This window comes from Melanerpes formicivorus, unplaced genomic scaffold (assembly GCF_026170545.1).
Source record: "Melanerpes formicivorus ecotype bairdi unplaced genomic scaffold, bMelFor1.0.p_v2 SCAF_7, whole genome shotgun sequence".
NCBI lineage: Eukaryota > Metazoa > Chordata > Aves > Piciformes > Picidae > Melanerpes > Melanerpes formicivorus.
Genome location: NW_027142359.1, coordinates 25523283 through 25551161, shown reverse-complemented (window position 1 = coordinate 25551161; position 27879 = coordinate 25523283). Strand labels below are relative to the sequence as shown.

At 48.3% G+C, this 27879-nt stretch overlaps 1 protein-coding gene across 3 annotated transcripts in view; it reads left to right on the top strand.

The window, feature by feature from the left end:
- Positions 1-1242: 1242 nt before the first annotated feature.
- Positions 1243-27879, top strand: part of RXRG (retinoid X receptor gamma) — a 39829-nt gene continuing 13192 nt past the window's right edge. Inside the window, exons 1-2 of one of the 3 annotated variants that reach the window (XM_068141510.1) lie at positions 1243-1377; positions 27034-27293. In XM_068141510.1, the coding sequence (XP_067997611.1) occupies positions 1281-1377; positions 27034-27293 (357 nt within the window). In that variant the 5' untranslated portion in view covers positions 1243-1280. Of the gene's footprint in view, positions 1378-16732; positions 17223-27033; positions 27294-27879 lie in introns of those variants that run through there. The other 2 variants (XM_068141512.1, XM_068141511.1) reach the window with 2 other exon arrangements.

The window sequence follows — 27879 nt, the reverse complement described above, 5'->3', positions numbered from 1 at the left end:
CCCTGTGGCTAATTCTCCTGTGGAAGGTGTCCCAGTGGTTGGCACTGATGTGAAAGGGGCTGTGTGGCCCACCTTGGCTTTAGCAATGCATCTCTGATTCATTGCTCTGAGGGGATTACAGCAATACAGAGGCTCCAGTTTCTGAAATTCTCTGGAAGAAGTCTAGAGATCATTCTGTACTCTGGGACCTGCATGTTTTATTGCTGTAAATGTGGAGAAATCTAGGAGAGGGAGGTGGTTTTAAACCCCCCAGCAGGTCTGACTCACATCCCAGAGGAATATTCATTGTGTGGTTGTGCTGGGCCGGGCAGGACACAGTGTACGGGATGGGACAGTGAAGTCAGAGCAGTCCTGCCCTGCACAACCCCAGCAGTGTTGACACAGCCTGAAGGGGAGCACAGAGGAGATGAGATCCTGAGATTATTGGTGCAGACAGGGGAGAGGAATGTTGTTTGCTTGTAGGTCTCCTCCATCAGGACTGGCAAAATCCAAACACAGAGGGAAGATGCAAGTTGACGCCCATACATGGTTTGAGACTGCAAGAGAGATAAGCAGGCTGAGAGACAGAGCCAGGGGCTTTAACTTCTGCACAAGAAAAACTGGTCACTGCACAGGCCAGCTGTCTTCTGAAAGCCTTCTGGACACAATGTTCTGTCCAAGTCACCTGTAAGCAGCTACTGATGGTGCCCAGATATGCATATAGGACCTTGCTCCCTTGTCACCTGCCCCCGCGGTCCTCAGACAGTTTCGGTAAGGCAAAAGCCAGCTAAGCCTGGTCTGCACTGGAGTCCAGTGGTGACCTGGCCAACACTACCACCTTCTCAATGACAAAATTTGTTAGCAAGTAGAGTGGCTAGGCTGGCAGATGAGAGAAAAATGACCAACTTGCAAAGAGGAGGAAAGCAGAACCGAGACACATGCTCAGACAGGATGACAGCTCTTTGCTTGGGTTCATTCCTTTAGGAGCTGGGGATAGAAAAGAAATCACTTCCAGGAAACAGTTTCTCAGCAGAGGTGCTTCAGACCATCTCCTTTGCCTTGCAGGCCCTTTCCCAGGCAGCCTGTGCAACCAGCCCTTCCCTGGCATTGCAACACCTCCCGCTTTCCAAAGAGGCAGGAGCCCAGAGAGCAAACACAGGAAACCCCAGCCCCGGTCAAGGTCTGGGAGGTAAATTTGTAACTCAGGATAGATCCTGAGGATGCTGCTCTGTAGTATGTAAACACTCCTTTCTTTCTCAAACAGCCCAGCACAGCTGAGAGCTGATCCCAAAGCTCTCTTCATGGTTGAGTCTGCTGAAGAGACAGGACGCAGGTTGGAAATGCAGCCAGGCATGCAGGCTCCTTATTCCCTGGAAACTGGCTCCTTCCCGCACTTCTGTAAGTCCTTGCCCTGACCCCACACCAGCTGGCTGTGCTGAGCAGCAGCATGGGCTCAGCTGTGGGCTGGGCAGCCATGTAGAAGGGTGGGGGAACGCCGCTGCAACCATTGCCAAGAGCCATGGTGTTTGCCCACATAGTACTGCTGCAGCAGGAGGTGCTGACTGAACAGAGTCTTCACGAGACTTTAATTCAGGCACAGGCTTTGGAGAGAAACCCATGGAGCACCGTGCTGTGCTCTCTTTTGCAGGAGGGAAGGCTCAGTTTAGACACTGGGAAAAGCTATTTAATAGGAGTAGGGGAGATGTGATGGGACAGATGGGCTGGGGAAGGAGGTGGCAGCTCTGTCCCCAACAGTCTCTGGTCTGATTTGGGGCAGAAAGATGGGTGACATGAGCTTGCCAGGCCTCTTCTAAGACTGTTTTCTGTGAGTCTGTGCTTTCCACTTACAATGGAGGGAAAGGAAAGTGTTTATGGGTGAGGGTGGCTGTGGGCTGCACTACAGGATTTCTGGGAATGAGCTCATAAAGGTTACTAAAAGACAGGTGGAAGCTACCTGTAGAACTAGACCAGAATTTTCAATGAGAATAATACTTTTAACAAAGAGGTTTTTCTCCAGAAACAGAAGCTCTCCCTGTATAGATATGGATTATGTCAAATGTATTTAATATGTGTGTGTGTGTACAGAGAGAGAATTCCACCAGAAAACAATGCTGTAATGGTCTAATTAATTTCAGATCCCTTTGAACCTGGTTTGTGTTTTGTCCTGACCCGGTGTGTTTCACTACCTGTGCTGCATATGAGCTCTTTGCAATACATGTATAACAATATTGTGATCAAAAGGACTGTGCTTATTTGCCTTTATGTATTTGTTTCCCTCACTTAAAATATGTCACAGGTTTGTATCAATATTCCAGTTTAGTTAGCATCAGCAGATACACTGTTTGTTTGATTCCTGTATGCCAGGTAAACCAGTGCCACAATGCTGGTATTGATCCAGTCAGATGTAAAGTAACCTTTGTGCCAGGGTCTAAAATATGGGAATAGAAACCCACTTGTCTTGGGCAGATCAGAAGGCTGGAGGGACTGCAGAGAGGGCAGGGGTTGCTCACAAAAGGCCAGGAGATGCTAAGTGCAGACAGGCAAGCAGCAAGCTGAGGTGACAGGGTGGCAGGCAGTGGGTAGGCATTCACTGCCTGTGGCTTGGGCTTGCAGTGAAATTGCTTTCCCTTTATGCCTCCCTTCCCTCAGCTGCCCAGACCATGGCTGTTCTTAGTGTGTCCTGGCACAGCAGGGCCCATTATCACCTACCATTGCTAATGCTGTCCCAGAGGCGTATTTGCTGGTATCACTGAGCTGATACCAGCTCTGAGCATGGCAAAGGGCTAGCAAATCCCGCCCACAATCTGGGTGCAGACCACCTGTGAGGCACACCAAGAGCCTGTGGGTATAAATCCTTCCCTTGAGGCAGGCCAAGGGGAAGGAAACTTTGGCAAAAGACAGGACAGTGAGCTAGGCAGGAACTTTAAAGGATTTTGGAAAAGCCACTGATGTTTGTTCCTGCTGATAGCACTGACATGCAGCCCCCCACATGAACACTCTGTGATTCCAGCAGGGTGTCTGTAAGTGCCACACAAATGGGGAGGCAATGCAGGGCTGTAAGACATCCCTGGTACATTGTTGTGTGAGCAGAATCCCTGCTGTCACTACTCTGGGACACTGAGGAATCAGTGTAATATTGTAAAAGTATACTTATTTATTTTCTACAAGTGCTCCAAAACCTCAACATATCTGAGTCCTAAAGAGCTCCCAGGGTGAAGGGAGTTTGGGTCAAATTCCATCCATTCCATTCCATCCCTGCCTTTTTATTGGGGTGATTCTCTTTATAACATGAAAATGTCAGTAAATGCCTGGATGTTGACAACCCTATTTCCTTCAGAAACTGGACAAACAAGTGTGCTTATAAGCAATGGACAGGGGAAATGATGTTCTAGTCTCCACGATCTAAAAAGCCGATCTGGCTCTCAAGAATTAGAAAGGCATCCATCCCACCAGCCTGCTCTCATCCCTCAGGACAAAAGAAAGCTGCAGTTCAAGACTTAGTCCCCAGATTCTGTGGTCTGGGAGTGATCCACACAGGATTTGTTACCAGCTGCAGCCAACAGAGCTCAGAGCTGAAGCCTAGCGTGCGCTGCCAAAACCTGCTTGGGAGCACTGCTGGATTAGCCCCTTCCACTCCTCACCTGTCAATAAAGCAAGCATCCTTCCCATCCTGGCTTTTCCCAGCTGACCTTTTTAAGCTTGGTTGCAGGTTCTGCCCGGTCTTCCCTTTGACAGCTCCGAAGATTCATTCCGAACTTTGCAGAGGCAATTGGTTTACAGGAAGGTTCAGCAACCTTTCATGGTCTTCCTCAAAGACAAGTGCACACATGGCTGTAAATGCTGGCAGACAAGATGGTCCCCTTCAGACAGTGATCTTGGAGCTGGCTTTTGCACAAGAAAGGAATTTCTATGTTGAAGTTAAAGAGCTGGTAAATCACAGATGACTTGAAACAACAGGAACAAATCTACTGCAACTTTCATGTAACTCCAGTGACCTTCTAGGGAGAAGAGTTTTATTGCTGGGTGTACTCCTTGCAGCAGGGAAGGGACAGTAAAAGCCCTCTAGTTAGCTGCTGAGAAAGAGGTTCCTCCTAGGCTAGACCTATCGTCTTGTAGTGGCATTATTGCAGGAGAGCAGTAGGGGAGAGGGTGGGTGTTTGTTACAGGTGTTTTGGGTCTCCTCTTGATCTGCTTCATTTGAAAACCCAAGGGAGAGTTACTCAAGGACTGTTTTTTGTTTTAGCCAGAGGATGAAGGTAGAGAGTGGTTTGGAGTTGGATTTGTCTTATTCTGCTTAGTTTCTCTCCTTGCTCTTCCTGCACTAGCTTGCTGGGGTGATTCAGCAGCTGAATTGAAAGTTCTCATCATGTGCCTTGTGTGATGCCTGGCTCAGCTCTGCTCTTCCTGTAAGTGTCTTGCTGTGCTGAGCAATACCCTACTGTCAAGCAGGTGCTGCCTCCCTGGGGAGGGTTCTGGATTGCCCTTGGGAAAGGGAGAGGATGAGGCAGCTATCTCAAGGCTCATCCACACATGTGACAATGAGGGCAGAGAGGAAATCTCTGGGAAAATGCAATAATACAATAAATGAGAGGAGGACTGAATGTGCCAGAGTAGGGAGGGACAGTGTGGTGCAGCAATGTGTTGCTGCTTCTTACAAGCTAGAGTAAGATTTTCTCTGGGTAACATGAGCTGCCTGGAGTAGGTTTCTCTGTGCCCTCTCCCACAGAGTAGGATCACATAGACTTGGGCTTGAGAAAGCCAAGCATCAATGTAGCAGCTCTGATGGGCCACGTTGCTAATGCCTTCTCTATCCTTGATGTTGGTGGCTGTTGAGCACAGTTCTCCTCAGCTGGCCCCTGATGCCCTGTGGGTTTTCTGTGACATTCCTGTTTTCTTTCTTGTTACAGCTTTTTAACAGGAAGCCTTCAACATGGTTCTGGCAGAAATTGCTCTCACCTTGGCTTGCTGCTTCTGAGTGTTCTCCAGAAACATTATGGGATTCTGAGTGAGACATCTTGGGGCCAGGTCTTGGAGAGACCATTATCTGTGAGGGGCGTTAGAGCTGGTGGCTGCAGTATGAGGAGGCCAGGGTACCTCCACACTCAAGTGGCAGGAGTCCTATGCTGTCTGGAGCTTCATGAGGTCTTTATCTCTACTTTTTGGCATAGCTTATATTGCTGTGGTTATAGATATTTATTTATTACCAGAGTAAAGTCTCTGTTTTCAGTGCTTTGAGGAAGAGAAGAATTACAATCCAAATCTACTTCAGAGACAGAGAGAGACTTAGGGTTGGATTCTCCTCTTGTTGGCACCCACCCTGTTGGGCTTAAGGGCACAAAGTCAAAGTACACAGGGAACGAGTCTCCTTCTCAAAACAAACAAGATCTGCGTTTGCAGTCCCTCAGCACCCTGGGGAGTATGTGGTGTGTCTGCTGCAAACCCAGAGCAGATGAAATCAGCTGGGGAGTTTGGCTGTTTTGAGGAGCAGGCTCACTCCTTCCCTTTGGGTCTGTCTCCTCAGGATCCCCAGCTAAAAGGAAGGCATCCGGGCAAAGATGCCTCGGGGTGGGTGTCTAGCCCTTGGCATAAGATCCAGCAAGGTTACAAGAGGATACAGTGGTGTTTCAGGAGGAAGGCTGCCTGGCTGGCCCTGGGGGCAGTGAAGGGGTTAAAGCCCAGCAGTTCTGCCCAATAAGTCTGGCTTGCCTGTAATAACCAATTAATGGAGTGTAATTGTGCAAATCCATATGTGGCAGTAATTACCAGGGAGATTAATGGATTCCTTCCTTTCTAAGTGGACCCCACCACAGCTTGCCAGCATCCCCTCACCAGCTGAAAGGACTCAATGAGGGGCGAAAGCAGGAGCTGGTCTTCTCTGGACACTCTGTGATGAAGATCAGGGGACAGGGAGGCCTTGTGGGGACTGCCCAGTGCTTGTTTAAATAACCCTTTTCATCTCCCTGCATTTCCTTACATCCAGCTCGCTGCTCCCTGGCTCAGACCCGGCCTCCCGAGGACAGTTTGTGCCCAGCTTGTCAGGGCCTGGGCTGCCACGTCTCTGCCCTCCTCATTGTCCATTCATTCCCTGCTCCCCTTCCCCCTGTTTAGCCCTAATTGCTGCAGAATATTGTGTTTGTTTGCCTTCTTCTTTTGTAGCTTTGTTATTTTAGTTGCAATGGGTAACCCAACAAACTGTTAAAGACATACACGAGGCCAGGAGGGGACAGCAGGGCCCTTGGCGTAGGTTTTCAAGCCAGGCAATGGGGCTGCATTTAGGGGACAGCAGCTTGTAAGCAGGCTAGGACTGGCACATGCCTTAGGGATGAGTTTTCTCGGGCATATATGGCCATGGAAGTAAAGGGTGACTGTAGCAGGTGAATATTCCCTTCTCCAAATGCTCTGGGTGGGCACTGAGTCCTGCTGAGGCAGAAATGGGTATATTTGTGGATCCATCCCCTGGAATGTCACTAGCTGGGCAGCACAGGCTCTTCTGTAGTGGCACCAACACCCTGAGCACTCAAGATGCTCTCCCACCAGCCAGCCCTGGCCAGCTTTGCCTCCACATCACACACAAGGGGTTGAGTCCTACTGACCCATGGTGCAGAGGAAGCTGTGAAGAGCTCAGCCCTGTTTCTATGCTGGGCAATGATTCCAGTCCCTGACAGATAGCTCGTGTGGAGGGTCAGTTGGTGGGGAGGGCTGATGTGCTGTGATCATCTCTGGCTGCACGCACAGGGCTGCTGGTGCCCCAGGGGTGGCAGTGCCTGCTCAGCTGGGGGTGGAGCAGGTGGCTGTGGAGCCAAGTGCCCTTTAGAGCCTGGGATGGCAGGGAGCAATCACATCTCACAAGTGGCCTTGAATCCTTACTGCCTTCCTCATCAGGCTAGAAAAGTGATGTTGGGGTTTGAATGTTCTTCAGCAACCCTGACCCCTTTCACTGCCACATACACAATGATGGACATAAATAACCTTTTTCTTATTGCTGGCTCTGCAGACTCTTCCTGTGCTTACTTTTTGCTCCTGTGCTGTCTTGGTTCTGTGTGGTGTGGTCTGTGCTTGGCTTGATTCAGGACCATTCCTTTCTTTGAGGCACAGGGAATTTTGTTGGATTCCTATGGCTTTAAACACCAGTGGATTTTCCATCTGGTACAGGGGAGCATGTGATTTTTAAGAGGATAATATGTTTGAAAGGCAATGGAGAGCATGGATGAGGAAAGGGATGCTCACTGTAGCTAACTCCTTCCCTGTCCCTTGGCTGCACAGGGAACTGAAGGGTTTTAAACAGTTTCTTTGTGGAAACATTGAGAGGAATGGATCTCATGGGAGAACACTTTGGCTGAGTTTCATGTTGTGTTTGTCTCCCTTTGGCTACCAGGGGAAGGTGAGTCCCAGGGGAAGGACAGCTGCTAAAGCAGATGAGAGATGTGTGTATCTGTCCAGGCAAGGCAAAGAGATGGCTCAATCCCCTGCATGTCAAACAGACTGGACTGGCAGAGTCTTGAACTGATGTTAGTTGGATCTATAAAGAGATGATTGCAAAACAAACCCATTGCTCTTTTGGGAAGTGGAAGTCTGCATGACTTAGGGAACAGAACCAGGCTATCAAAAGTGCAGCTAGTGGAGGCAGGTCTATATATTCCCCCTCCTCCTGTGGGGGTTTTTGTTTGTTTGTATTTACTGCCAATTAATGAGGGATATCTCTGTGCTTCAGCTTATCTGAAACACATTTTGTGCCTCATGTGCTTGGGCAGCAGGACTTGGTTGTGCTTCATTTTTCCACTTGCTTAGGCTGTGTCTCTGGATCTGGTATTTGTGGAGAGGCTGCATAGGCATGTCGCTGCAGCACATCATCAAGTAGTGGGTGTCTCTCGACAAGGATGTGGTCTGGGTTATTGTCTGGGGGATGGTTGTGTGTTGTTTTTTTTTTCCCTGGTGACTTGGAGGCATTATAGATGTGAGCTGGGGGCTTGCAGTGTGTAGGGCTGCTGTGCTAATCATGTTAGACCAGGGTTGCTAGGTCAGAGTATTTGGAGAGATGGAAACTTGTTCCAAGACTTTCTTGAAGCTCAGTGGAGATCGGGAGAGCCATCCCTAGGAATCTTATGTCATTATAGAATAGAATAGAATAGTATAGAACCAACCAGGTTGGAAGAGACCTTCAAGATCATCATGTCCAACCCATCAACCAATCCAACCCACCTAAACAACTAAACCATGGCACCAAGCATCCCATCAAGTCTCCTCCTGAACACCTCCAATGATGGTGACTCCACCACAGAAACAGACGAGATCGTTGTGCAGTAGGGAAGACATCAAAGCATTGAGAAACCTGCCTCTCCCTCCTTCATGCAGACACACCTGGGGTTTAGCAGTATTTGATTTCTTTCCCTGCTCTCAGGGAACTCACTGGACAGGCTGAAATCCACTTGAAAAAAGGTTAATGGGCCAGCGACATCTGCAGAAGTGAAGTGGAGGTGGGATCCAGGTGAGCTGCCTTGCTCCTGCAAGTATCCTATGAAAGGGGCAGCAGCCCCACCATGGCTTATAGAAAATACCTCATTGACTGGAGCAAGGACCTAACCACAAAGACAGCTGGCTGAGTAGTGCTGACTGAAGCTGTGCCTCGGTGATGTGGTAGATGTGGCTTTTGGACCCTTGATCCACATCAAAAGCTCTGTGGCTGTGTGACGCAAAGTGCTAATCTGGTGTAAATGCCTTCTCCTTCTTCAGATCTTTTTAAGTGATAGTAATGGGCCAACTTGATAAGGCAGGCTTTATCCTGGTTCAGAAACACTGGCTGCCTGAGAGCAGATTATACTGTAGGCATAAAAGCACAGGAGAGATTCAGTGAAAGCTGGAGCCCTCATGGTGGCATTAATGTGACAGTGCAGTCAGATGCTTGCACCTGATCCAGGCTCAAGAGAAACCCAGTGTGAGCAATCTTGAAGCTGTGGTCTTGCTGGCTTGGAGAGAGCATGAGTTAGAAATGCAAAGGTACATGCTGATTTCTCCTCTCCCATGACAGAATACAGAGGGGCCTGGGATGAGGCATCTTACAATAGATATCAACCCTCTAGATTTTCAGGGCCTGGCTGCTATGGCTGGGACCTTGGGGACTGAGCTGTGGCTGGTGATGGCTACTGTGCCTTCAGCCATGAAGGTATTGGTACTAGCTCTTGATGTAAGGCTGTTCCTCTTGGATGCCTTCAAGCCTTCCTCCCCTGAGAAAGGAGTTACTCAGAGCAGAAATAACCCCTGTTACCTTGAACTCCAAGATATCCACATTTGCCTGTCTGGTATAAATAGACCATCCAAGGCAGCCAGATGTGATGGAGATTGACAGGTTGTCTCTGGAGTTTTGCACTTGCTGAAGCAGGAGGAAATGTAAATGCATGAATGTGGGGATGCACAGAGTGAGAGTAGCAGGCAAAGCTCCCAGATGCACAGCAGGCTCTGGCATCTGCCATGAGGGATGCAGGTGGGAGCCCTTTGTGGCCTGATACAGGGCAGTGCAGTGACAAGACCCTCCCCACCCTATGCTGAGCTGCAGTGGCCATCGACACATGTAAGGTCCAGCAGATACCTTGTGTGGCTGGGCTCTTCCCAGTCAGCTGTGTACCACCCAGCTCAGGCCCTTGCCAAGGAGAAGAACTCAGTCTGCTCACAAAAAATCCAGGTTTGCCAGCAAAAGAGAATAAGGAATGGAATAGGATCCAGGTAAAAACCAAAACAACCAAGAAGAGCAAACCCAACCAAACAAAACCACCAACATCTAACAACCCAAACCAAAACAAACACCATAAAAAAAGCTTTGGGGAACTTTTCTGGGAGTTCTGCAGAGGCAGGTGAGGGGACTGAGTTTCACTTAAGTGGTTTGTTTCTGGGCACTCAGAGAAGTCCTGAAACCTGTAGGGTTTTTCTTACTGAGAGTCATTAGGCTTTTAGAGTCAAGCAATAGTGAAAGGTTAACCTGGTCAAGGAACCATCTTCTTTGGAATTGTTTCCTCTGAGAAAGGGTTGTTGTGGGAAAACAGCAACATTGCAGGCAGTTGCATGGGCTGTGTTTTCTGAGGTTTCTCTGAGATGAGGAAACCTTGGTCTTCAGGGTGAAGCTTTCTTGGTGAAGGTTTCTTTGAAGGAAGGTGATCTAGCTATTTTCAGTGTTTTGCAGAAACCCCAGTTTCACATCCCTGTACTGCTGCTGGGTTAAAGAGGAGCTTGCATTTAAATGACAACCTATAGGTCCTCTGGCATTCTGACTGGAAAGACTGCTTGCATGGTGGTATGAAGGAGGTATCAAGCAAACCTTTTCTTTGCCTTTGAAAACCCTTTGCTGGACACCAAATGACACATCAAAGTGGACTTTAAGAGCTGAGTGTTTTATTTCCAGGCAAAATCTTCTCTGGACATGAAGGCCTTTTAGTCAGAGACCTGCCTTTGGATCTGAGTGACTGTAGCACTTGCCAGTAGAAATCATGGCTCCATTTGGTCCTCATCCAACCTGGAGTTGTGGTCTTACAGCCCACTCTGCTGCCTTCCACCATTCACAGGAGAAGTCTTGTGCTTACCTTGAAGTGCAAAGGGAGATGTGGATCTCCCACTTGTGGTAATGTAGTTCCTTTTTCATCTGTGATCTTAATTCCAAAGCCAAAAAGGTGGAGCAACTTGTCTGACAGCAAGGAAGCCACAGTCTCCCAAACCCTGAGCTAGCAGTGTGTTGACCCAGCCATTCCTTCTCAATATGATGCATTTCCAAACCTCTACATGGCGTAGTACAAATCTCCTGTATTACAGGTTTGCCTATTCCCCTGCAAAGCCAACCTAAAGCAATGGATGCTTTGGACAAAAAATATTCTCCAGAAGGTCCAAATGGCTATTCCTTTGGACCCACCTTCCCAGGAATACTTTGCTGCATGGTTTTCCATGACGCTACTGCTGCTGACCTTTCTGCTCTGGCAAGGGGGAGTTGTGGGGAAGCACATAGGCAGCGATTCTTCGCTGTTACAAAGGCTGGGATTGTTGGCAGCTTGACGCCCCAGAAAGTGTCTAATTGACTTGACTCTCTCTAGCTGGGCTCCAAATGGATTTTCTGCCTCAGGATATCTCGGCATTATAGTGGACCTGTTGTTTTTGCTCCTCGAGTGATATTAAAAAGTGCATTGTTGGAGCAGAAAGCGTGAGTCAGAACGGATGTGCGGAGGGAGCTGCCTGCCGCCCCGTGAACGAGGGCCAGCGCAGAGGAGCCGAGCGGGACGGGGTCACCTGCCACCCGCAGTTAGGGGAGGAGAAGTTGCTGGGATCATCCCAGAGAAGGAGCTTGGTAGACATGACACTTCTTATTCAGAAATGGACAGATGCAAACCAGCCCTTTGCATCTCAAACAGGAACCACTGGAATTAAAATACCTCCTCTAGTATTATTAATTTTCTTTTGGTCTACTCCAGTGCATCTTCAGTGTGAGCTTAGTGCCAGATGCCCTCTGGGATAGGCAGAGATCTTGCTCAGGTATCTTTGTCACTCTGCCATCTGGCACTGGTGCCTGAGAGCATCTCACCTGCATGGGTGTCAAACTGTGCTTGTGCCACCACTGGTGCCTGCCTGAGGAGGTAATTCCCTGGAGGAGTGGGCAGCTGGGCCCTACAAACAGCAAAGCTGCTGGAGGCGCTTAGGCAGGCATAAGAGGATTTGGTGACACTGCTGATTAGTGTTGAGGACCTCATTACTGTGCTGGTAATTGAAGGTCTCCCAAGGTTTAAGCAGGCTGGGAATTATCTGTCCTCAGAGGCTGCTCTTGGCTGCATGGGACGGTGCTTTCTGCAAGGTAGGCAGTGCCCTCCTTGGAGCAGCCTCACTCTGGGCATGGTGACCTATGCCCTCCAGACTCTGGGGAGGGGACCCACATTGGGTGGCAGCTGTGGGGCTCAGGGAGAGATGGGGAAGGCCTGGGAAGAAGAAGAGGGCAGGCTGCGTTACTGCAGGTGTATTTGTGGTGCTGCTGTTTGAATGTGCTGCTGCTGGTAATTGCATTAGCCCAGTGGGGCTCTGGGGCTAATTTCATTAGCTTGGTGTCTGTGGTTATTGCTTTACAGGGAATAGTGGTGAGAAAGGGCAGGGCTGGATGGAGAAGGGCTGATGCCATAGCTCTCCTTTGCCATTTCCACTGGATGTACCTTGCTTTTGGTGACTTTTGTCTGTCCCAGGACAATGCCAACCAGTACAGCAGACAGATGAGACTGGATTTGTCCGTCAGCCTGGAGAAACCCAGTTTCAAGTCTCTGCTCTTTACCCCTGAGCATGTTGTTTGTGTGTCCTCCCTTAGGAGGGGAGGGAATGAGCATTTTGGCTCCTGGGCACAAGGAGCTCTAATGCCAGCACCCTGTGGGCAGTGGGTTTGCTCTCAGACTCTGCAGCTCTGAAGCAGTGCATCAGGAGGAAGATGCACTTACAGCTGTAGGGTTACAAGCACCGCAACCTTTTTATTTGCATGTGCTGTTGCCACATGCAAGACCACAGAATGCTTCTACATTTAAACAGAGATGGAATGAGGGACTAATGGGATTCTTGGTAATGTTTGGGGTTTTCCTGTTTCAATCCAATGTGCAAGGAAAAAGGACCATGTTTAATCTCGTTTTTTCCTGGTTCTAGGCCTGGGTGGGATAAGATTATTCCACTTTAGGCCTTTACACCTTTAGGATCTGGCTCCACTGACCAGCATGTCAAAAGGCTTGGTGGAGTAGTACTGGGAGGTTTATTCCAACCTTTTGCTGAGATATTTGCTGAGGTACAGTGTCCTTGGAAAGCTAACTGGGATGCAAGTGAGTCAGGAACTGCAAAACAATGTTAGCATCTCACTTGGCTGGAATCAGCTGCTGCCTCAAGGGTCCTGCTCTGACACCCCTATGGTATGGCTGCTGGAATCAGCACTAAGTCGCATCTGGGGGCAGCATGGCAATGGTTTTTCTTCATGAAATAACCTTGGCAGTCATCATATCTTCTTTTGCACAGCAAGGGCGAGTGGCATAAAAGGCATCCAAAAATTTGAAGCAGCAACTTGTGCTACTTTGTAGCAAAACTTGAAGGGCTGCTCTGTATGATCTGGCAGTACTTCTTAAGAGAGACTGAGCTGATTCCTAAAGGCTGCACAGACTGCCTTGGGTACAGAGGCTTCTCCATACCCCAAACCCCATGATGGTCCCCTAACTGAATTGCCTGATGTTTGCTTTGCCTGAGGAAAGGGCCTGGAGAGGCTTCATTAGAGTTGCTCAGTGTGTGCATGTGTTCTGCAGCACTAAGCACTCACTAACCCAGATCTGCTAAAAATCAATAAAGTAATCCACTTACTGCTTGGGACTGCAAACATTTTTTAAGGAGCTCAGGGCTGTTTTGTCTTCTTTGCGCTCTCCTTTCTTCTAAGCTGGAAGAAGAAAAGAGGGATGGGGAAGGGGGTGCAGGCAGAGCTGAACTAAAATCAGGCTCTTTGCTCTGAACAGATCAATAAAAATAATACCCCATTAAAACTTCATTAGCATGGAATTAAAGCTGCTGAGATCCTGTGTGGTCAGTAAGAATTAATGGCACTACTAAATCTTGGCATGGTTAGTGTTTAAAACACAAAGCTGCTTTGTTGCTCACACCTTCCCATCCCAGTGCTGTTGGGGCTGAACTGGCCTTGCTCCTGCTCTGCCCCATGGCTGTTTGTCAAGGCCACAAGCCTTTCATCCAGCCTGCAGGCAAGGGACAAGCCAGGCTGGAATGACAGTGAGGTGTGGCTCAAGCAGGTGGAAGCAAAACTGTTATGCAAGAGTGGATTTGCCTCAAAACAGTGGCTCAGTTCTGAGTGCAGGTGGGCATTTGGGCACTGAGGGTAGGTGGCCTTGATACATCTCTATGGGGTGATGGACAGATGGTGGGAAAGATCTCAAGGGGAACGCTGGACAGGCAGACTTCCCACCATGCCAGAACTTTTCTCTGACACTGGATCAGAGAAATATCCCTCTGGCAGGCTGTATGTGGGGCTGCACCAAGTCCCTCTCTTCTGTGGAAGTCTTGGATTGTATTGAGGGTTTGAGTGTGGAAAACACTTTTTTTTGGAAGCAGATTTTTTTTGTTGGCATTTTTGATTGAAAAGTGTTTCTTTTAGTCTTGTTGCAGAGATAAAAAAATCTGTCCTGCTGAGAAATCCAATTTTCTATCCAAAGACTGAAAAAAAAAGAAAGTCATCCTGCAGCTGGATCCTCTGCAGTGCCCTGGGTCTCTGCATGTGGAGCCTTGGGACATCCCTGCTGCACACCTTGCTCTTGCATCCTCCCCCTAACAAGAATCCCCAGTGTGGCTGTTAAAGGACAGCACCAGAGGCAAAGCCAGCATTATCCTGAAACAGCAAACTTTGTCTACAGGTTAGAAATCCCTACAGTTGCCAGTGAGTTGATGCCAGCTGGATTAGTGCAGGGTAGGGATGGTTTTGGAAAGTCCCATGGGTGGGTAAGAGCATGCCTCCTGTGCTTCAGGAGCTGTGCCTACGGCTCCTGCACCTGGATGTAGTTGTGAACACTTGGAGGAGGACTGGTCCTGGCTGAGGATGCTCATTTGGGATGTCCTCATATGTTGTGGTGGTGGCAGGGGAATACACAAGCTCAGCTGCACAGAGAGAGGAATGGGACACAGCACCACAGTCAGACCCTGCTGTACTATGCTCTTATGCTCTCAGCCCCACTGATCTCACTTCCTTGGAGCTCAAAATCTGTGGCCTGTGAGCAGGGTGTGTGAGGATGCTGCTTGGTCCCTCTCCTCCTCTGAAAGTTCTGCAGTGCCATTTCTGTTTGTGCAATAAAGCAAATGGGATTTGAAGGATGGCTGGATAGAAAATACAAGGGCGATCTCTTCTGCTTGTTTTCCCCCCAAAAGACTACAAGAACCTACTCTGAATACTGATCTTTTGGATATTTTTTTTTAAATGTGAGAAAAGCCAGCACCTGTATACATAGATTACAGCTAATGGGCTATGCTGAGTGCTGATACTATTGCCTGCAAAATTCCTGGCTCCTGACAGCAGTCTGGTTATCCATTTGTTCTGCTACTTGGAGATGCTCTCTCAAATGGTAGGTTCCTGTGCCCAGGTAAACACCAAGTCCTGCAGCTGATCTGATGTACCTCCAACCCATAAAGTGCTGTGTGTCCATGTGGTGGTATCCTCCTGATATTGCACAGTACCAGGTCCTTGTGCACAGATGCAGAGTGGAAACATGGAAGCCGAAGAGCTGAACAAAAATCAGGGTCTTTGCTCTGAAGAGATGAAAATAATTCATTATCATGGAATTTAAACTGCTGAGATCCTGTGTGGTCAGTAAACATTCATGGTACTACATCACTTTTTAAAAATAATTTAAAAGTTGTTAATATGAGGAAGGAAAAAGCTTTCCTTAAATGCTCTGGCTAGAGAGAAATAGGTATGGCAATATCTGGGAGGGAAAGAAGAAACAGAGCCAACAAAGGTAACCTTTCCTTCCTCTGCATACACCTCAAGGCTGACAGCACCTCAGTCAGAATCCACCTGAGCTGTGGCTGCATGCTGTGCACAACTCCATGCTGCACATTGCATTCCTTCCCCTTGTAGCATGCTTAGTGTCAAGGGGTACCACGGGCTCTCGGGTGACCAGGAGGGGACCAAGCACCAACAGGCCCTTAAAGGATGCTGTTCTGCTAATGTTTTGTCTTGCTACTTGCATGGCATGGTCCCCATCCTGTGCACAGGGGTGGTTTATGATCTCCCTGTGAAGGCAACCCCCCTTGCTAGCTCTGTACCACCTTTTTCTGCCACGTGGCTGGTGCCAATGTCAGGACTGCAGCCCGCCTTTTCCAACACACAAGTAAGTCAGTGCAGACCTCGCTCTGCTCGATTTATGACCTCAGGCAAAATTCCTCTTTCCTCCATTCCTTTAAGATGACTTCATCCAAGGTCACCCAGATCAGAAACCAGAAGCAGTGGGTTGTGCTATTGCTTGCATCCCTGCCTCTCCCCCAAACTGCAGTAGACAGGTAGGGGGCTTTCTGGGCAGGGAACTGGGATTGGTGCCCCTTCAAAGTACCAGTCACTGGAGAGAGGCAGTGGTTTTGCCTCAGACTGGCAACTGGCTGGCTGTTTCTGCCTATTTCCTACACTACAGCGTTGTCAGGGTGGATGAGAATTAAACTGAAGATGTGGATATACGTATGGGACTGTTTGTGGAGTCTCCTGCATTCTGCTGAAATGGCTGTGACCATTTTACCTACTGTATGTGGCACAGATTGAGCCCTCTGGGCTCTGTCCCATGTCCCCATCTCTTCTCATTCCATACAGCTTTAGTAACCAGATAATGATGCTGATTTGAGGTGGCTAGGGTGTTTTTTTGACTCATTTGGATGGGGTTGGGGAGGGGAGTTGAATTCCAGCTCTTCTAGCCCCAGGAAGGTCCTAGTCCACCTCAGTCTCAGTATTTCCCAGGAATGACAAGTCTATTGCCACAGGGACCATGACTTGATGCTATGATGCATAAGGGACACTGCAGGAACCAGGACAGGATGCAGCTGAGGCAAGGCTTGGTGTGGGATGGGAGCATGGAGCTCCGTGCCCCACACAAGCCTAGCCCCCAAATGGTGGGGCAGTCGCAGGTGTGCTGCTGTACCCTGTGTCAGCCAGTCTGTCATGAGGGCTGGTCCTTCGCATGTTCAGAACCCCCCCGCACATGGCTGGGGCTGGGATAACTTAATAAACTGCACCGAGTCTTCACTGGTGGAAAAGCAAAGCACCCCCCTCCTTCCCCACGATGCTCCTCCCCTAAACAACTTAACCTCCCCACCTCCTCCCAATTTCTGATCTATACCGGAGCCGCTGTGCATTGATCGGCGTCTCTTACCCGGGCGATTATGCCGCTGGGACTGTCGGCCGTGGATCCGCGGGGAACCGAGACAGCTGAGCGCGGGAGCCAGCCCTGAGCGCTGGAGAACAAGAACATGTCTCATCCCGGCCAGCAGCTGCTGCCGGCGTGAAGCGAGGATGAGCCCACGGGAGAAGGCAGCTGCCCCGGCACCCTCCGAGAGCCCCTGCTCCTGCAGAGCGATGTCCCGACCCCAGCGGGCTGCGCGGCGCTCCGGGCAGCTTTGAAGTTAGAGGAAGCAGTTGTGTTTAGAAAGGCAAGAGATGAACTGAAGATTAAACATGTATGGGAATTATCCTCACTTCATTAAGTTTCCTGCGGGCTTTGGCAGTAAGTATTTTACTTGTGTTTGCAATCTGTGCCTTCTGGGTTAGGCAGAGGAACTGATCTCACAGGAGGTGTAGGAGGTGGTGGTGGTGGGGCAGGAGTAAAGAGGATTTAAAAACGTGTTTAACCAAACTCGTATGTGGCTGTAACCTGTGGTGCCTGTGTACTTACAGAATCACGGAAAAGACCTTCAGGGTCATTGAGTCCAACTCTGCCAAGTCTGGTGCTAAACCATGTCCCTCAGCACCATATCTCTGGGTCTTTGAAACACCTCCAGGAGTGGGGATTCAGCCACCCCCCTGGGGGGCCTATTCCAGTGTTTGAGAACCTTTTCAGTGAAGATGTTTCCTGGTATGACTGAAGTTGCCCTGTGATTATATGTGCTGTGAACTTCAGCACAGCCAAACCAAGCTGCCTGAAATCATGCAGCCTTGAACCAAACTGTGACTCCTTGCCCTGAAGTTTAGTGTATGGCATTTGAGAGGTGCATGTGTGTGTTTGTGTGCAATGGGCTGAGTCTGTTTGTTGAAAGAACAGGAACAAACCAAGCAGTTGTCTTTCCAACTGCATTTTTGTTAAGTTGTTGAAGGAAGAAATTGCATTAAAAACATAAACCAGCCACCAAGGAGATTTGAAGAGGGCTCCTTCCTTGCTCAGTGGCTGTCTGCTGCCCTTGTGACACAGATACCACCATAAATGTGTGAAGCTGTGCCGGATTAGCCAAATGAGGCTGCATGGTGAGACAGCCATGGCGAGGCTGTGAAGGGCTGTGGCCGTGAGCTGCAATATCCCCACGCAGGCCAGCCACGAGGGAGCCTTGGTTGCAGAAACCAGAACTGCTCTTGGGAAACAGGCTTTGCAATTGCTAGGGCCACATGTTATATTTATCTGAAGTTATTCTTTTTGTCCTAACATGGGGAGTGGATAGAGGAGCTGTAGGTGGATACCCAACCATGGCAGGGAGCCGGCAGGTTGGAATGCTTGGCTGTAAGGGGCTGAGGGGGCCCAGTTATCAACTACTGACAAAACATTGATGATTCTCCAAGGAGGCTGAAGTGCATTGTTTTTTAGGGATGTGCAAAGTCTTAGTATCTCTGGAAAAATCCTTAAGTTGTTGCCAGCCCTTTAGGGTGAGTAAATGCCTCCAGGACTTGCTCTGGAGGCCCCCAGGCTGTGTACATCAGCCTGTTATTTCTCTGCTAGGGCAGAGGTTTGTGGAGACATTAAATTGCACATGGAATATTCCTGCTATCTGTGTAGCTTTGGGTTTTTTTTTCCTCTCTCTTTCACCAGATGCTCACCTCTGGTAATTCTCCAAATCCAGAAAAGTCATTGGTATTGCATCAAGTCATTTCACAAGTCCCTGACTTACCATAATACCTTTTTAAGCAGTTTCTGCGAAAAGAGAATTTGTTGGAAGGATCTCATGCTTACTGGCGTTTTTAAGGAGCAGGCAAAGACAAGGCAAACCCTCTCTTATTGCTGCAATAACAGTGAGACACTGAAAGTGTTACTTCTGTTTGAGAATTACGAATCTGCAAGGAAGAGAAAATGAAGAGATGTTTCTACTGATCTTCATAGGAAGCAGGCACAGATCCCTGTAGAGACAGGGGTCACAGCAGTCAGCAGAACCTCTGGGATATTTCTAAGAAAAGAAGTTGGTAGTAAAGGCAAAGTGACTATTCTCCAGCCCACCAACATTCATTTTAAAGTGTATTTAACTGGTGTTTTAACCTGCTACTAACTTGGCTTGGAAAAACAGAGGTGTTTTCTGTTTGCTGGTGGAGGTGCAAAAGTATTGGCCAAGTTTTGTATGGGCTGCTCTGAAACAGTCACTCTGGCCTGTCCTATGCTCCCCAAATGATTTAGGCTTGCAGGCTGCCATTCACATCTACACTCCCCTCAAAGCCAGAGGGTTTCTATGTGCCTGAGGCATTTCAGTGGGGTCTGCGAGTGGTGCTGATCACTGCCCCTCCTTGAGTTGTTTAGTCTGCAGAGAGGGATTTTTATCTGTCTGAGAAGGAAATTGCTTCTCTGTCCAGACTACTTTAGGGCTCATGGGTTCTGTGGGGAAAGTCAGGCTTTGAGAGGGATGAAGCAGGATGTATGATGGTGACCGCTGATGAAGGCAGTGTGTAGAGGCTCCTCACTGCCTTGGTGTCCTCACCACAAAGCCTGTGCAGGCAACCTTCACCTCCATGAGGCCTGTAGTACGTTCACAGTCTTTGCAGCTTCTTCCACCTAGCTATAAAACTGGTTCTGCCTGCACTGGCACCATGAAGGGGAACAGGATGGGGGAAGAGGGCTGTGTCCACATTAGGCTGTCAGCTTGTTGCATTCATTGTTCTTGCACCTTGCTGCTGGAGAGCAGAGCTAAAGTAATGTGGCTGCTGCTGTTTGGCATCTTTAGATCTTACTGCGTTCACATTCCTATTAGCTCTGAAATTCTGGGCTGTGTTTTGAGCATAGCAGCAAAAAAAACCCCAAACATGTAATTGCTTTCTTTTTCTTTTTCATTCAGAGAACTGTTACATGTGCTTTAATTTGATTTTTCTCTGTGCTCAGACTAGAAACATGGTTGAGGTGTTTGATGATGTCTATGGCTGTCACTCTTGTTTTGAATGTCTGAATATAACACCATCATACTTATCTAAGAATGTCCCCACACAAACTGGTCATAAGCACATGGTTTGTGACAATCCCACTATAAAATGTTTCAGATGAGTTGCTAGAGTAGCAGAGAAAGCATTCAGATGAGTCACCCTTAGACATCTAAAGCAGGAGATAAAGGCAAATGGATGTGTCTTCACAGCCTGGGCTATAGGAATAAGGAAAGGGCTTCAAAATGTTTTTTATGCTCCAGAAGGAGCATCCAGAACCCAGCTTGCAGGGCAAGGAAAGATGCTGTGCTGGCTGTCCTCTCTCCCTGAGCACTCTCTGGCACAGTTGGTTGGGGACAAGAACTAACTTGGCTCCTCCACAGAGTCTCTTTTATTAGTACTCATGTAACCTGGCCTGCAGCCACGCCACCTCCGGCTGCAATCTTGTCAGCTCTCCCAGGCAAAGTGGGGTTAGGCCAGGTCATTTGGGGGATAGAGAGAGGAAAACCTGGGTTGTGCCTGGAGGGGAGCTGCTGCCTGGCACCTTTTTCACCTGTGATGGTCCCAGATCTCGTGACCTGCAGGATACATGTCATGGCTTGGTTTGCCAGGTCTGTAACTGAGCACGTGAAGTTGGAAGAGGGCTCTATGAACCAGCAAAGGTGTGAGAAAATTCAGTGACTGGTCAATTGCTGCAGCTAGGTGAATGCAGATATTTAATGTCTAAATTATTATTATTTTTAAAGCAGGAGACACTTGCCTTAAACTGCCTGGTGCAGCCACATACCCTGCAGCTGTTGGGTTCCTTTCTGATGGGGACTTGTGGCCTCTACAGGAGTTTAAAGACCACTGTAGGAATTTGTGCATGTTTTTTCCTGATGGATGCTGTGCTGGAAATCCCACTGGTCTGGTGGGGAATCTGACCAGGCAATCATGGGAAAACCCCCTCAGGCCTCAAACTCAACAGCTTTGATTACTTTGGAGACAAGAAACTATCCAACTCAGGTGTGTTGCTGTGGTCACCAGGGGGATGTGATGCCTTGTTAGGATGAGTAAATGTGGCTTGTAGTCCTAATTTTCTGACAAGCTGTTGCTAACATTTTTGGTTGGCAAGATCATTGTAGCCATAGAGTTACCCTATAATGTATGGCTCCTGTCAAAGTCATGGCAGAGCTTGTGTAGTTGCTGTAGATTTTGCTTTGTCCTTCCCTCTTCCTTAGCTTGGCTTCTTGGGGAGGTGACTATGTGGTTGTACTGCAGGTGTGTTTCTCCAAATGTCCTTGGACATATTAAGCTATTGACCCACTGCCCAATTTCAGTCAAATCAGACCAAGATCTCAAAATAGCATCTGATGCTGAGTGGACACCAGGGCAGGTGAAGCTGTTGTTTTCTTCCAGTCCATGGCTTCTTGTGGGCCAGGTTTGTGTCCCCTATTTGCAGGGATGACATGGGAGCTTTACCTGATAGGAGAGGGAGCAGCTTTTCCTGCCACCTGGAGAACTGAGGGAATATTTCTCCTTTCCTGTGCACATCCCTGTTGCAGAAGCCCCTGCTCACATATGTGCCAGTACACCTCCAAAATTCTTGTTCCTCCACGATGTTAGCTGTCAGGGGAGGACTGCATTATTTATTGACTTGGAGCTGAGCAGGAAGATGGAAGCACAAAGGTTACTGGACCTTAAAAACAAGGCAGAACCCGTAACCTTTCCGTCTGGCAGTCTGTACTGCCTGTGGAAATTTGCTTGGACAGGTAAAAATATCATCAGAAAGGGAACAGCCATGTATTAAATAAAAACTACTTCTGCAGTCATAGCAACAAAACTTTGTTTGATTCCAGTTAACATGGGTTCCCTGCTACATAATGCAGCCAGTTTCAAGAGCATTTCTCACAGGTATCTCCCCTTGAAGGTCGTCCCCAAGGACAAGCTGCCTGCCAAGTTGTGCTTCCCACGCACACCCATGCTCCTCTGCTGTAATCAGTCCTTCTCTGCATGTCTCTTCCCACTTCTTGGTGCTCTCTGATCTGCGGAGGATGAAGTATCTGCAAAGTTTTGCTAGTCATGTCAGGCAGGTCAACCTGCACCTTTAAGTGCTCATGCTGACGGAATGAATCCTCACTGTGTGTATCTGAGCCCTCAAAAGAACAAGTGTGCTTTTCAGTATTTGAAGACTTCCAGCTTCTGATTCTCTCTGACATTAAATACAAAGCTGTGAAGGTTGGAAGTATCATCATCTTTAGGTTTGCCAGAGATTTGCAGGTCTCAAGGTAGGATTGTTGGAGGATGACTCCAGCATTTAACACAGACACCTTTCTTCTGAGGGCTTTGCTTGGTGTTAGAGCTGAAGGAGCGTTAACCAAACCAAACTTGCAACCTGTCTTGTTTAAATAGTGTGCATAGGACTTGGATGTTTCTGGTCTTTATTCTCACTCCACTTTCTACTCAAATGCAGTTGCTGAGACTGCTGGTTTCTGCCATTAGTCATGTGAAAATCAAGACAGCTTTACTTGCAGCTTGCAGCCTGGACGCTTCTCTCCTTACTGCCTTTGACAAGGCATTTGGGGTCAGTTGCATACTCTTGCAGGTGGTCTTTGCTTCCATACCTGCCTTGGTTCTACTTATGAAGCAGGGAGGTATCTAAGCTGGCTTTATTGAGCTGGCATTCATCCTGGACCAGTTTATCTGTGTTAGCCCAGACCTGGCTGTTTAGCATTGGTGTGGTAGACCTGGACTTGTGTTCTCTGCAAGTACATCTGTTGGACACCCACACATTTGCTCTGCTGTAGACAGTGTTCTTCTATCCCTGATTTTATAAGTCTGTTCATCCAAGTTTCCCATCCTTGAACTAGAATTTTGCTCCAGTGGAGGTGGAAGCTTTCTGTGCTTGCTCAGCTTCAGTGGCTGACAGGTTACTTATGTCCTCAAGGGCACTCTTTTTGACATGCAGGGAACACAGTGGCTCTTAACAGAGGCAGTTTGAAACAGTGAAGCACCCAGAAGGAAGTTTCCTCTTTTTAAAATCTGCTTTCTCCAAGGAGAATGCTGGAGAAAGCTTCATTGAGAGGTTCATTGAGACAGTGGGCCCTCTGGACACCTCATGTTTCAATGGAGACATCAGAGAATCGAAAGAAAGGGTTATCAAACGTTGTAACAGGGTGCCCGGGGAGGTGGTGTAGTCACTCATCCCAAGATGAGTGGATGTGGCAGTTAGGGATGTGGTTTAGTGATAGTGGCTTAGAAGTAGTGGTGGGATTGCGAGCTTAAGGCAAGCAGTTGGACATGATGACCTCAAAGGTCCATTCCAACCTCAACAGTTCTGTGATTCTTTGATTCTAATTCACACAGGGCTGTTCCCTCCTGACCCTTCTTTCTCTTCTCCTCCAGGAGAAAAATTAATCCAATATTAGGGTTCCCTGTACCTTTCTTCAGGAAACTGCCTGTCTAAGCGTTATTAGGAGGAGGAAGACAGGATAAAGCCACAAACAGCCCCACTTGTGGATCAGAAATCAGCTAGCCTTGAGTCTGGAGTAGGTGGTTAAATGCAGTAGCAAGCCCTGATGCTTATCGGAGAGCCTCAGCCTCAGGTCTGGTACATCTCAGCAGATGTGGGGGACCTGGCCAGTGTGGGAGCTGTGTTTGGAGCTTGCAGGCAGGGGCTGCACCAGCCACAGAGCCCTCGTCTCCTGATGCAGGGCTGCCCTCTGCTCCGCGGGGCCCCGCCGCAGCGGGCTGAGCCCTGGCATCGCTTGTCACCTCGCATTACCTGATGGACAGACTCCGGGCCCGCTTTGGCCTCTGTAAATGTCACCTGTGCCAAATGCTGGTGGAGAGGCAGAGGTGGCCAGCTGTAGCTGGCATGCAGGACCGAGTGTCATCTCTCCAGTCCTCCCTGCTCTGTCCTAGAGCTTCTGCCCTGATGCAGAGCAGCTCCCTGATGGCCTAGCTCTGCTGCTGTTTGTGTTGGTCCCCCAAATGATGGGAGAAAATACCTCTAGGGAAGCTATACCATCCCAGCAAACCCAGGGCCTTTCTGGTTGATTTCTGCTGGGAGATGCAGGACATAGACATATTTTCCTGCAGAACATTTAGTTTAATAATTTGGAACCAAAATTAATCAGGCTTGCAACCTCTACTGTTTACTTTGTACACCCTGACTTCTTTGGACTGAAACAATTTTGAGGATACTCAGCTAGTGAGTAGTTAACACTGGTGTCAAGGATGCTTTGACATGGCTCTTCCTGCACACACCTTCTGTCAGCCATCCAAATTATTCCTCACACAATCTGATAACCTGGTAGCTGACACATCTTCTATCCCTCTCAGCCTGAAAATGAGAAGCTGAGAGGAGCATTTCCTCAGGTGTGGGAGGTTGCGTTTCTGCTCCCTCAAGGGAGCTCAGCAAACTTATCCCAGGGAGAGACTAGAAGTCAGAGTCTGGACCACCTTGCAGGATTGCTTTGCTTTTGATACTTCTGTTTTGGTTTTGCTTTTCTGAGTGGGTTTTGTATTGCAGTTTATAACAGAAGGATAAAATTGTTCATCGGTAAAGGAAAAGTTAATGCTGATGATTTTGACTAACTGTTTTGTCACAGCCTAAGCAGGACAGCATGGACAGATACTGTGCTGTGGAAATATGCTTGTTAACTTGTGTTTGTCATCTGGCCCTGACAGAGCCTGGATGTATGCCTGTGTGCTCTCCAGTAGATATTTTCATTTATCTGTCCACTTCCACTTAGTAAACACTCCTTCATGCACTCATGCTTCCTCTTTGGTGTTTCATTGTTGGGGTAAAAGGTAAGCACAAGCCTTTCAGGTTTCCTGGCTTCAACCTTTGATCCTATCCTGGGGACACAGGGGATTTCCCTGGCCATAGCCCTTGGACAGTCACTTCTTGGTATGAGCAGAAGAGTGCCATGGGGCTTGCTCTGGTTAGCAGTTTTCTTGGGTGAAAGCCTTGCTCTGGGTCCTTATGAAACTTGGAGCCTTTCTAATGGAGAATCTTAGTGTTGACTCTTTCTGTAAAGTCTGGTATAAATGGAAACAGTTAAATAACTCTCCTGGGAGTCTTATTGGTTTAAATCTTCTGCATGACACTTTCAAAATATGCCCTTTTCTCTGTTAATGGAAAAGAATGAAGAATCTTTCTTCTCCTTGACTGTCCTAGTATGATAGATTTCTGCCCAATCTCCCCTTCAGTGGCTCATTTTCCAAGCCGAAGAATCCTCAAAGGCAATGTTTTCATCTAGTTGTTTAAAGAGGCATAAAACCAATTTCCTTCCAAGTCTATGCTGCAGATGATGGGGAGAACTGCATGCTATGGTACCAGACTGCTCACAGGTGATGAAATATGCATTTACTTTTCTCTGAAGCTGATAATGGCACAAGTCAGGATGGTCCTTTTAAGTCCCAGGAAACAACTGAGGTGCCTCTTAACCCGTGACAGCTGAGCACTTAGGTGAGGTGGGGGCCAGGCAAGTGGCACATCTTCCCACTGCTCAAGGCTCTCCTGGCAGCTGTCTCTGGGGTGAAAGGCTTTTGCACTTGGAAGCCAATACAAGGTAGGCATTTTGCTGTTGACCAACAGGAAACAGGCTGTGTGTCCCAAGGTGGCAGCAGGGGTACGTGGGGTAACTCTTTCCAGCAGCACGCAGGAGCCCAGGCTCTGCCTCCAGATTGCCTTGCTGCCTCCAAGGCTTCTGCTGTTGTCATTGAGCCGACTTGCTCTTGCTGCACATCGCTTTCCCACTGGGAGAATTGATCCAAAAAGCCAAAGCAAGAATTGACAAAGACCTTTTCTCCCTCTCCCTCTGCAGAATTAAGTCTGAAGTGGGTTGATAACGGCGGATCGAGTCCTCCTTGACTCTGACAAATGTCTTTAATGTTATTCAGCAAGCTGACCTTTTCCTGTCTTTATTGTGCATCTTCCCTTTGAATCAGATTTGATTGTTACTTCAGGTAAAATAACAAACACTGTCACGTAAATAACTTTGCAATAATGTTAAAAGGAGGAGAAAAACAAACAAACAAACCACCAAAGCACTGCCATACTTGCAAATGCAATGGAAACAATCATCCTCTGTGCCAGCCATGGAAAACCAACTGTGTGACCTTCCCACACAATGTCTTTGCCCTGTTACTCCAGGGAATGATCTCCTGTGTTAGAAAAAAACACCAGAGAAACAATGGTTCATTGAAATGTTAACGACAGATAATGTTAGCTGGGGTTGGTAAATTCTAGGGGAGGGAGAAAAGGTCATATAAATCCTTAAAATACGCCCAGATACCCTCTGAATATTTGAAACTGGGCTTATAGAAGACAGTAATTAGGCCTTGGGTGAGATGCTCTGGATCAGAGACTGCCCTGAAGTGGCAATGATCAAGGTTATATTGCTTTTCTAGGCCACTCCTTCCCTAGTGGGGTTCAGGAGCAGACTGATCTCATGGGGGTACTGTGAGGCTCAGTTTGTCAATGTGCAATAGAGCTCTGGTGTGGAAGGAGAAAATGCTCTTTCCTTGTGGCCATGGCACATCTGTGAGGCCAGTCTCTGTTCTGTCACATACTGTGTGAGGAAAAGTAATGGGCAACATATTTTGTAAGTGCCTTATCCTGTTATCTGCATTGCTAACATGTCATGGGCAGTTACTGTCCTGTGCTACTCCAGCTCCTGAAGATGCTGCCATCAAGTTTTGAGAGCTGGTGGGAGCTGTGTGGGTGAGAAGGGAAAGAACTGAACCATGGGAAGAGGAAGAAAAGCCTGCTGAAGACAATGCCAGAGCCATCACGGGGTGCAAAGGTGCTTCATAAAATGTAGGAAGCATCCAGCCTGGTTGGTGAGGATTTCATGGTTTCAGATGTGCTCTGTCTCTAGAACCAGCTTGGACAAAAGAAACAAGACGTTGGGAAATAGTTCACAGAAGACCGTCTTGAGGCAGGAAGCCAGTGGTGTCTTCTTCAGTGCTGAAGCACTAAAGCAATGAATGAAGATTTAATTATAAAGTACTTGTCTTCATAATGTGTTTTATTGCTATAGATAGCTCAATTTCCCATACTATAACCAATGTTTCACTCTTTCCCTTCATAGCATAAGGCACACTTGCTGGTTGTCTTTAAGCCTTGGCCAGCATCTAAACTGGTGCAACCAAGGCTGGGCAGCTGATGGCTGTACAGCCAGCCTCGCTCATAGTGTACTTAATCTTTCTGCTTCTCCTTGTAGATTCCCCTGCTCATGCCAGCTCCACATCCGTGAGCCCGTCATCAAGCCTTTCCACAGGGAACTCGGTGGACGGGCACCACAACTACCTCGAGGCCCCCGCAAACACCTCCCGGGCACTGCCGTCCCCCATGAACGCCATCGGGACTCCGGTGAACACGCTGGGCTCACCCTACAGAGTCATTGCCTCCTCCATTGGCTCACACCCTGTCACTCTGTCCTCAGCCCCGGGCATGAACTTTGTGACACATGCCAGCCCGCAGGTAGGCAGATGTGCACACTTGCTTCGCTACAGTTCCTGGTGCTCAGAGGGGGTAAAGTCCCAGTGTTTGAGGAGTGGGTTGGCTGGCAGGGAGTCTGGTGCATCTGGCCACATAGGGAGATCAGCTATAGAGAGCATTTTCCAGCATGTGAATCTTTCTGCACAAATTCTCCTGGCACAGACACAGAGAAGTCACCTGTGTATACTTTGAAGTACCTTGCATGATAAGGGGAGAAAGCCACTTCCTATGTCTGCTTGCACCATGGGTGCAATCCAATTCCCCTCTGCTGCATCCATTGCAGTGTGTCACTGCTGTATGTGGAAATAATGGAGATAGCCAAAGGGTGCAGCATGTGAGGCACACCACTTCTTCCTGCAAAAGGGTAGCTGCTTTGTGTCCTTATTTGTAAAGGAGACAGTCTTTCCAGAGAGGGACAAACATTCATGCTAAATGCCAGCCATGTATTCTGTGGTATGTATAAACTTTGCCCGCAGGAAAATGAAGCACTCCCATCCTTACTGCCTGGGCTCACTCAGGTCCTGAGGCTTCACTCTAATATACAGACATTAGAGTCAGTGCCTCCCCA